Source organism: Montipora capricornis, chromosome 3 (genome assembly GCF_036669925.1).
Source record: "Montipora capricornis isolate CH-2021 chromosome 3, ASM3666992v2, whole genome shotgun sequence".
Classification (NCBI taxonomy): Eukaryota; Metazoa; Cnidaria; class Anthozoa; order Scleractinia; family Acroporidae; genus Montipora; species Montipora capricornis.
In genome coordinates this window covers 39,238,893-39,248,892 of record NC_090885.1, presented here as the reverse complement: position 1 = coordinate 39,248,892, position 10,000 = coordinate 39,238,893, and the positions used below count along the sequence as shown (strand labels likewise).

The window sequence follows — 10,000 nt, the reverse complement described above, 5'->3', positions numbered from 1 at the left end:
AGTCGACTCATCATAGTTTCATGCGCCTTGCAGCCGCAAGATGGCAGGATTCCACGTCTCGAGGACGGAAATCTTAAAATTTTTAACTTCCCACATTGATTTTTTTGTTCATTTTTGGACAATGTAAATAAAATCTGTTTCTGAAAAGAAAAGTTGGGGTCACCGAACAGCCAAGATCGTTAAATCCAAGGTAAGCTATAGCTATGGCCATCTGGCCTATCATTGTTTATTTTAGTACTTAGCGCGCGCGCGCGCTCGCTGCATAACGTAGCATGTGAATTTGCGTGCGCTGTAAGGATGCACAGTAGCAATGGGCGCGAACGTCCTTAATGGACGCTTTAATGGCGGATGATCATGACAGGGAAAATGTTCTGCTCATTAAACCGATTCAGCGATATCACTTCTCATAAAATCCCTACTATCAAGAGAAAGCTTGTGGAATACCAAACTAGATTCCTACAAAGATCGAAACATGAGAAAATTCTGCGTTACAAACTTGGGTTGCGCAAGGGCGAACCCACCAACTCCGATTCATGTCTGTTCGATTGGGCATATTGAAACTTTTTTCTCTCATCAAATACGCCATGGTTTAAAAAGAAAAGGAAGGTAAAACTGTTTTGTTTTTTTGGCACCTTGCGTTTTTATTTGTTGTTGTTGGCTGTGTACTTGCGTTGCTGGCTACAGTGAAAATTTGGCAAAGCAAACTTGTTCATTTGTTCAAACGAGGAAATAAAACTTTTCACGGCAAAACTCGTTAAAGAACACTTGTCGTTCATACACATCACCCAGTGAAAATTGGCAAGAAAAACTTGCTCGTATGTAACAGACTTTACTAAATTTCGCTCATATAATAATATAGACCCCTTTCATAATGCCGGCCTAACAAAATATTTTTTTTGTTTTAATGCTAATAAGCCTTTCTAGCCTCGCTACGACGAGCAAATTTCAAAAGACTGTTTGTTTCAAAACGAGGGCAGTAGGTCTAATTAACATAAATACAAAAGAATGGGAAGGTCGCCCTTTATGACAGTGGTCATCGGCTTTCTTTGAGTAGGGACAATAGTTTGTACTTCAAGTTGTATTGGTACAGATTTCATCCATTCTAGGAAGTTAGTTGGCTGTATTGCTTTTATTTTTCTTGGACTTCAAAAAAAGATTATCACTGTGTTGAAGAGCACTTCATGATAGCATGCCTCTCCTTAGCTCAGTCATGGATCAAAATGACTGCTGGATTTGCAAAGAAACAGGCTATAGTTTGCGACAGGTAAAGAGAGCTTTAACAGCTCCGAATCTTTAGGCTACATGCATTTTCTAGATGTTAAGAGAGTTCTTGCACCCGAATAGCAATGTTCAAAGTATAACAACATGGGTGACAAATTTTGGCGCAAAATTTCAGGGTTAATTTATAATTTCCCAAGTGAAATTTCAATGTTGCCATGGCAACTTTTCCTACAGTGCCAAAATGGCGTCTTATGAACGTAATTTCTCACCCATGATATTAAGAGCTAATCAAATTGTATACTCGTGAAATTAGAGAATAATTTCCCGAGCCTTTTTATTTGATTTTGGACAAAACGCGCATGAAGTTATTCCCTAATTTCACTTGTCACCATTTGATTACCAAATTAACACCCTTCAAATTGTTTAATCAATGTCACCTGAAGAGTTGTCTTGAGCGCTTCCCATTCGGCGGTCAGAAGAGAATCCTGTAACAGTAAATGTATTAGTATATCGTAAGAGTAACGATGCTTATAGAAGCCTGACCGTTCTAACTTTGAGCAATTAGTAACCTTTTGACTCGTCCCACAATCTCTTGTTGGTGATGCAATCTACCATTAAATGGGCGGAGAAAGTAGGGTGATAAGCATGTACAATTTTTGCGTCGAAAGCTCCAAGAAAACGCCGCATAAGCGAACTGCATCTAATCTTATTTCTTCCAAAAAACACCAGGACACCGACAAAAAAACCCATTTGGTTTGGACCGATCGTGCCGGTAAGAACTGCTCCCCCCTCCCCCCCCCCCCCAAAAAAAAAAAAAAACAACAACAACAACAACAAAAAAACAAAACAAAGAGCACTACTACTGGGTGACCGAGGGGTGTGGGGCTTGTCAATAAGTCGCTTGGTCAGCAAAAGAAATGAATCTTTGCAAAATTTCTGAGAACCATGTATTGTATGTTGCAATTAATTTCCATTGTTAATTCTCAAATACATACAGTCTATGAGAACCAAAAATCATCACATCTCACCCGAATGCAGTTTTCAAAGAACTTTGGCAGCAAATCCTGCAACTTGAGGTTCTTTAGCATTGAGCGGACTTTTCTGTAAGGATCCCATTCTAGAAGAAACCAAAAACGAGACACAAGTAACGCAGAGTCAATTGACGTCCGCAAAACAAACTTTGGCCAATCACAACTATCGCAAACAAGTCAACCAACCAGAGGTTGCAACTGTTGATGTTTAAGGTGTTATGAGCCCATGGATGGATGGGAAATTAGTTGCTTAGCGACGAGCCAAAGGACATCTGGATAGGACTATAATTGTACAGCTGTCAATTCGCCCATCGCCAAGCAACTAGTTTCCCAATCTGAACTTGAAAGAAAAGGTAAAACGAGTGTATCAGTATAGACCCATATCACTCAATGTCCAAACAAAAGATTTTGCCCGTCGAACCTCTCATTCAGTGTGAGGCTGGACGGGCAAAGACAAAGCCTTTATTCCCCACGGACTCCAAAGTGGCCGCCGAGTGATTTGGGTGAATTGATTGTGATTGGAAGAGAAAGTAGCACTTGACTTTTCAGAAAGTCATGGCGTAGTTTCCGAAACTTTTCTCTTTCAGACAACTGCTCAAGTGGCTATGAGGTGAGTTGTAGCTTTATAGAATTCACCAAAATTAGTACATTCCACTTTGTCTAGCCTCATCATCAATTTGAATCATACATGAACAATCGAGCCAGCTGACCAATGAGACACTTTGCATGAGAAAAGATGAACGGCCGAGCTTCTTTCAGATTGATGGTTACAGCATTCAAAGGGTGTTACAAGGGTAGAAGATTCGATTGCAGCCTGGCATTCCAATGGTCTCTTTTTCTGATGTCCCTTCAACCTTTGCCAAACAACTAGCACATAACAGGTACATAACATTATCATCACTATCAATTATACTATATTATATTATATTACATCATAGGTACTTGGCATCTGTTCAGCAATGTATTACACATGAAAAACCAATAATTTAATCAAACGAGCCAAGGGATGTGTTTGCCACATTTGGACGTTGTCTTTGGTCTATTACCAAATTGACTGAAGGAAAGAAGCAAACTATTCTTTGCTTCATTTTGTTTTTCACAAATACTGAGGACTGAATAAACGATCAAAAGGTAACTGGAAGTGCTATAATAATATTAATTAATTTTTATATTCTCATGTAATCCATATGAGTGTTAGTCCTATCAATGCGCCATCCACATGTTCTAGCACTTGACATAATTATGCATATGGAAGTTTCGTACCTGCAGTGTACTCACGTCTGGTACCTTTCGACAAACGAGATGCTCTTTTGAGATATCAACACCAAGCTGGCTACATTTTGCCAGAGAGCATTAGCCAGACTACAACTACTCTCGGCCTACTCTCACCCACTCCCTCAATTTCTTGTGTAATAAAAGCGCTGCAATGTTTGAAAATTATAATTGGTCCAACCTTGACTTTCATCCTGGTCACCAGTTTCCTCCTGTTGCCGCTCTTCAGTGACATCACTCTCAACTGACACTTCATCCACAGCAAATTCGTTCTCGGTTTCCTGTTGTTCATCTAATTCTTCTTCGCCCTTCCAGCCAGATGCTCTCAACAGCAAGATATCAAGTAAGGTGCTCTTCACAGACCTGTTTGAGTAACAACAACTAGTGAATTTCTTTTAGCCAAAGAAATCACCGCCTCTTAATTCTATTGTCCACTTGCTGCACAGAAAACTAAATTCTACTGAGATTATAACTTGGATACCTTTCAGGTTTTCCAAGTAAAAATACTCAAATCCTGCGAAAATATTATTCTTGAGCACTTCTACCTCTTGACTCTAAAGTGCGAGTTCACCAGGACCAGGATTAGGATATTTTCACATCAGTATCAAGTTTTGGAAAACAAAATAACTTTGAATGATGATTGCCCGACAGAAGTACGAGACATTAAAAAAACAAAGCCACAACTTCATAGCCTAATCATAGGTGTGTTTTAATAACGCTGCTGGTGCATTTGGTTGCAATGGGTTGTGAACCCTGGCTAGACCAACAGAGGAAAAAGTGCTGCCTTTGTAATATTTCATTTCCAAATGGTTAGATTTTCAAGATTTCCCAGATAAGGACCATAAAACACAGGCCCTGTGTAAAGCCCTTTCAGTACTTCAGTGGACGTCCAAAAACTAACCCAACCTTGGCAAAGAGAGGGGCAAAGAGTTTCTGGTGTTGGGGTCTGTCTACTTCTCACCACCAAAACGTGGCCGGCCAGCAATGATGGTGAAGGAGGCAGCCTCAGCTGAAACAGCCATAAGTCAAGGAGACTTTTCTGCAAGCTGGAACTTTTCGACATATATTTATTATTGTTACAATAAGGGATTTAATTAAGTTTTATATGTCAAAATGTTATTATTAATTTTATAACGCTACTGTACTACAAATTCAAACTAAACATACAAGTACCTTGTACATATACCATCCTCACTTCACACAACATTTTTACCTTAAGTTTCTTGCTTTCTATATCTATACTTAAAGAGTTATTTAAGGCTGTAGCATGCCATAGAATTTCCATTAACTAATTATTTCAATTGTATCTTTTCTCTTTAAAGCTTAAACAATGAAAACTCCTACATCCCATGCAATCGGTACTTACACTTCAAGAAATTGGGACAAGACAAGTTCTCTGATTGTTCCAAAATACCTTGAGATCTCATTTCTGGAAAAAACAAACAAACAAACAATATTAGAAACGATTCACGCTTTATTTCATGAAGGATAAACAAAACAAAATGTAATGTTCTCTTGATTTGGTAGTACATCTGACATGACATTTTCCTGAATTACTTTTAACTCAATTTCATTTAAATGCTTTGCACAGCAAAAATGAAGGTTGGTAGTAAATAAATCATGTGTGTTAAATGAGTAGTAAATTTAACACTTATTCCATGAGTGGGCATTGGCTATGAAGTGGTACTTATAGCCAACTGTGAGGAGGGTAGCTCCGAGTTGGCTATAATCAGTCTCATAATCCAATAAGTGTAAATGGAACAACTGTTTTATGAAATTTTTGTAAACTTCTGAACTGTTTACTTACAGAACGACAGGAAGTTCTCTTCGTTTTTGCATTTCCACTGGGGCTACAGTATGATGATCACTACATGTATAACTTTGTGTTCTTTTTATAAAACCTTCACCTGTTTATAGTCAGTCAGTCAGTAAGTTGATTGGTTGGCCAGTTGGTCAAAAGGTCAATCTCTCAGTTGGTCTGTCAAAACATGATAATATTATAGGGTCGTTGTTCAGTCAGGCTGTCAGTCGATCACAGAGTACACTGTAAGTCAATAATTATTAGTGAATCACCCTTATGTCCAGAAAATTAATGCAAGTGATTAGATGCAATCCCCCTTGAGTCTAGGCATTCCTGCCTACTTCTAACTATAAAGGGAGGTTAAAAGTTACTGTAGCATTATGTTTAGGTCAGGTGAAATGCAACAGTTTATCATTACATGTGCTTAAGGAGAAGCACTTGGGTGACACTTTGTGATGTTAACTGTCAGTATTCCGAGAGACAAGTGATGTTGAAGTTGGGGAGAAGAGCAAGAGGACACTTCCTGGCACTTATTAAAATTCACGTGAATCAAATTACTTGTATTTCTGGACATAAAATAATTATCTGAATCAGTCAGAATGGACAGTCAGTCAGTTGGTCACTTACTCAGTCAACCAACTAGCCAAAGAACTAACCCTTCTGTTTGGTCAATAATGGGTCCTGTAACCTTCAAAAAGCTCTTCAGACACACAGCATTGAGATGGTGTATTTCTAGTGATTCAGCCTGTACAGAATATACCTTATGTCAGTCACAAACGTTGAGAAGAAGCACTTTAACAATGATTTTATTTCTTAAACAAAATGTCTTTAGCCATGTTGATTGCTTCAACTTGAATCCAAATTGTGTGACTTCACATGCAACATACCTGGTTAAATGAAAGCCAACTGTGTAAACAATTCGCAACAATACCATCCAATGAAGACTTCAGCCTTCCATAATTACAAAGGAACAAATAACAAATACAGACTGTCAAAATCTAATTTTACATTAGACTGCATACACTATCTACATTATACAATACAAAACTGGGCCTTACAGTCTTTCAAAATGCATTCATGAAATCATCCTGATTAAAATGGGCAATCAATTCACAAGGTGCAGTTAAATGTTGCACTCTTACACATAATAGAATCCTTTTGCTTCTTAGCAATGGTTGTACAAACTTGCATCCATTATTGATGGAAGTTTGTACAACCACATTCACTTCCAAGGAGGTAAGGCTTTCTAGGTAAAGTCAACACGTTTGTGGTCTGGAAAAAAAATTGCATTTTGCAAGGCAGCACTTGCCTTCTGTAACAGAAAAGACTTTTATGCAATAATTATGCTGATGTAACAGATGGAATATGGATAGTCATAGCACAATCCTATGGAATACTACACATTAACTGTAGTTAGTCTTGTTGTTTTAACACTGACAAAAATATTTGGGCAGTAAGATGCTTGTTAACAACTTAAACGAAACAATTTCATAATAACAAAAAAAACAACAAAAATTACAACAACAACAACAAAAAAGACAAGGACCATTTAGTGCAAAATTATTGGTACTGTGTCACCTACCCATCATCACTAGTTTCTGGTAAAACTTCTAGATATAGTTTTCCAAGAAATGAAGAAAATCTATGGCATCTTTTATGGCAATCACTAGCACTGCATTGCTGAAGCAAAATTCAAAATTCAGTAATAATGTGACACAAAAATATCTTAGTAAAGCTCTGCCTCATAGGAAGAACAAATTTGATTGAGAAAGTGTTTGTAGCAACCTCAACCTTTAAAATGCTGTCGCCCGATATGAAGGAACTTCAAGTCCAGAATTCAGCAAATGTGAAGCTGTGGAATCTGGAATCCAAAGCTTGGAAACTGGAATCCATTGCATAGAATCCAGAATGCAAGGATTTCAATGGTATCCAGGATCCATTTCGGTGGAACCCTTGAGTTCCAGAATCCACAACTCAGGATTCAGGATGCACTATTCAGGATTCGGAATCCATGGGCTGGGATCTCGCATCCAAGGGCCACCTGGATTCCTGGATACCTGTACCAAACATCCGTTAATGTAACATCTCTATGTTTAAAATAATTCATTTTAGCAGGTTGAGCAAAGTTTGGCATGACTGCTACTGTAAGTATGGTAAGCCCTGTGGTGCTGCCCAGCAGTTGCTCGATGTAGTTCCACTGAGAATGCTGTTGTTGCACCAAACTTCCTTTTTCGGCTAGTAAATAATTGTTTTAATGCATTTTAGATTATTGGCAACCTGATGTTTTTCTTTTCAAATTTGGCACGACTTAATTTTAATTCAGGCTTAAAAGCCTGACTGGCACTTGAAACCATTGTGGTGTTTTTCTTGTTCCCTGGTACAGTGTGTAGACTAGGCTTGATTTCTGCCTTCCTTTTTGGAATCATGGTCTTTGTTCCTGAAACAGCAGCTGGTAATCAAGCCTACTGGTAGGTCAAATTCTTTTTAGTTTGATAAAGCAGGAAATGATGTTTGAAGCACTACCGCTGTTAACAACAAAGTTACAACGGTGTCAAGTAATTTTAAGTGGGACCGGCTACTTTCCTTAGATCATTGTCAGAGTTTGTTGACAACACAACCCGGCAAAATCAAAGCATACATGTATTTACAATGAAGTTTACAACTCTCAAAGCATAGATTATTGAGTGTTTAATCTAATCTACGGGTATTTAAGATCATTTAGCAGAACCCTCTCTAAGCTAGCCGGGAGGTCACATTAAAACTATTTTAAATGTAGCATGTGCACAAAGGTTGACCAAATCTAGTGTCACAATGACAAGTGTTAACAGCAGCTACGGTGTTGGAAAAACATGTTGTAACAACTGTGTCAAGCGCTAGTGGGACCTCAGCGTTTAAGTTATTGTGTCAGTCACTGTGTTAAATAAAACTATCATTAAAGTTTACATGAAATGAACGAGGGGGGAGGGCATACATGTATATTCAATTTAATACCTCCATTAAGCTGTGTAGGCACTCTGTAACTTCTTTGCTAAGATCTTCACTAAACCCAGACGAGCCCATGTCTAGAAGGAAGAGAGCAAAATGCTGTACACAAAATTAATCTCCTCTAAAACCTGTCTTATCAGCAGTAACAAGACAGATGTTACACAGTGAAAGGAGAAAAAGATTAAATAAAAATAGCCTAGTGAGCTAAAGAAGGAAGAACTTACACGTAAGTTTAAAAAAAAACTACAGTGTGCAAACCTCTCACCCATATGCACATTGCTCAGCTCCATTTGAACTTTAGTAGCATGAACTACATGTACCTGAAGGGTATTACCACTGCCACTGCCCCCAACCCAACCAAACCCAACCTTCCCCAGTGCACAGGATGACAGGATGCTACTCCACCACTGGGTCACTCCCGGTAAGGTAAAGACAGTTTTTGTTTGCTTCCGGGTACATTCCTTTTTCTCCATTTTCTCTTGTTGGTGATTCCACACAAGAAAGACTTTTGATTGTTTTTGCCCCAAGAAGAACCACTTTAATAATTCAATTTTTACCACAATTGCTTGGCTAATTTTCCGTTGTTTATAAGAGCCCAGTTCAGAAGTCTCACTGCTAGGAGTCAGTGGGTTATTTTGACCAGCTTCAATACCACACATAGATGTGTACCTTGAGGAAAACTGATAATTAAAATTGACTTCAACCTGTTCCCTCCTTAGAGTGACAATTTTACTCTGTTTAACATCAGAGGAATTACCCAACAAAGGGGACCATCGCAGGGTTGAAAGGCTTGATACAAAATACAACACTTACCTCTTAAAACCACACAGACTTTAACTGCAGCACTGTGAAACTTGTCTCCATCCATAACTCTTTCTAGAAGTAAGCTTAGGATAATGGAGAGTTCTGAAATTCCAGGAAACTCCTGTGAAAGTCTGCTATTCGCAACAAGTTTGTCAAGTTCTTGCGAGAAGTCTGATATTTCATTTGTCGCTATTTTGTCCAGAAGTTTCTTGATATTACGCTGGAACCTCCAGATTTTCCAGTCAAGTTCGGCTTTTAATGTCTTGTCTCTAGTCGTCTCATTCAGAGGTTGCACTTTTAGAAGCTCAGGTTGTAAAAATGCTTGCATAGGTTTTTGCTGCTGTGGCTGTGGATTTCTTGTCCCACCTTCATTTTTCCCAAGAGATTGAAACTGAGCAGCTAAATGACCTCTACTAAGTTTAGGGCTGAATGAAAAGTTTGAGAAGGATGGTTGTTGATCATTTTGCTTCAGAAAAGAGCTGTGATTACTTTGTGACAACGAAGTGAAATTTTCTAATTTGTGTTCACCATTCTTGCCTACTTTTTCATTTACAGTTGCTGGTGCATTTCTCATGTGAGGTGGCTGATACTTAGGGACGGGTTCATCTTGCTCAACTGTGGTGTGAGCTAAAACAATAAACAATAAAATGAAATTATTTCAAGCCCCAACCTTATCCAGAACTTATTACTTGCAAGTTTTCCCATACTGTAAATACAATGAATCCTATCTTAGATAATTTAATCCAATATTTTCCTGCTGATTTGTCTGAAATATTGCTCAATGTTACTTGTGACCTTCAAACATGAAGAAACAAGGTGCCATAGGGGTTAATTCACACTCTGCAAACAAAGACAACACTTTTAAAACACATTTTCAGCATGAGAA

General features: G+C 38.3%; 1 protein-coding gene across 2 annotated transcripts in view; it reads right to left on the bottom strand.

The window, feature by feature from the left end:
• Nucleotides 1-10,000, bottom strand: part of LOC138043108 (uncharacterized) — a 23,193-nt gene that overhangs the window by 3,601 nt on the left and 9,592 nt on the right. For both annotated transcript variants that reach the window (XM_068889233.1, XM_068889234.1), the window contains exons 8-16: nucleotides 9,124-9,741; nucleotides 8,317-8,387; nucleotides 6,908-7,005; nucleotides 6,213-6,276; nucleotides 5,982-6,070; nucleotides 4,891-4,953; nucleotides 3,706-3,887; nucleotides 2,250-2,338; nucleotides 1,659-1,706 (exon numbers count right to left, since the gene is read on the bottom strand). In XM_068889233.1, coding sequence (XP_068745334.1) covers nucleotides 1,659-1,706; nucleotides 2,250-2,338; nucleotides 3,706-3,887; nucleotides 4,891-4,953; nucleotides 5,982-6,070; nucleotides 6,213-6,276; nucleotides 6,908-7,005; nucleotides 8,317-8,387; nucleotides 9,124-9,741 — 1,322 coding nt within the window. The remainder of the gene's footprint in view (nucleotides 1-1,658; nucleotides 1,707-2,249; nucleotides 2,339-3,705; nucleotides 3,888-4,890; nucleotides 4,954-5,981; nucleotides 6,071-6,212; nucleotides 6,277-6,907; nucleotides 7,006-8,316; nucleotides 8,388-9,123; nucleotides 9,742-10,000) is intronic.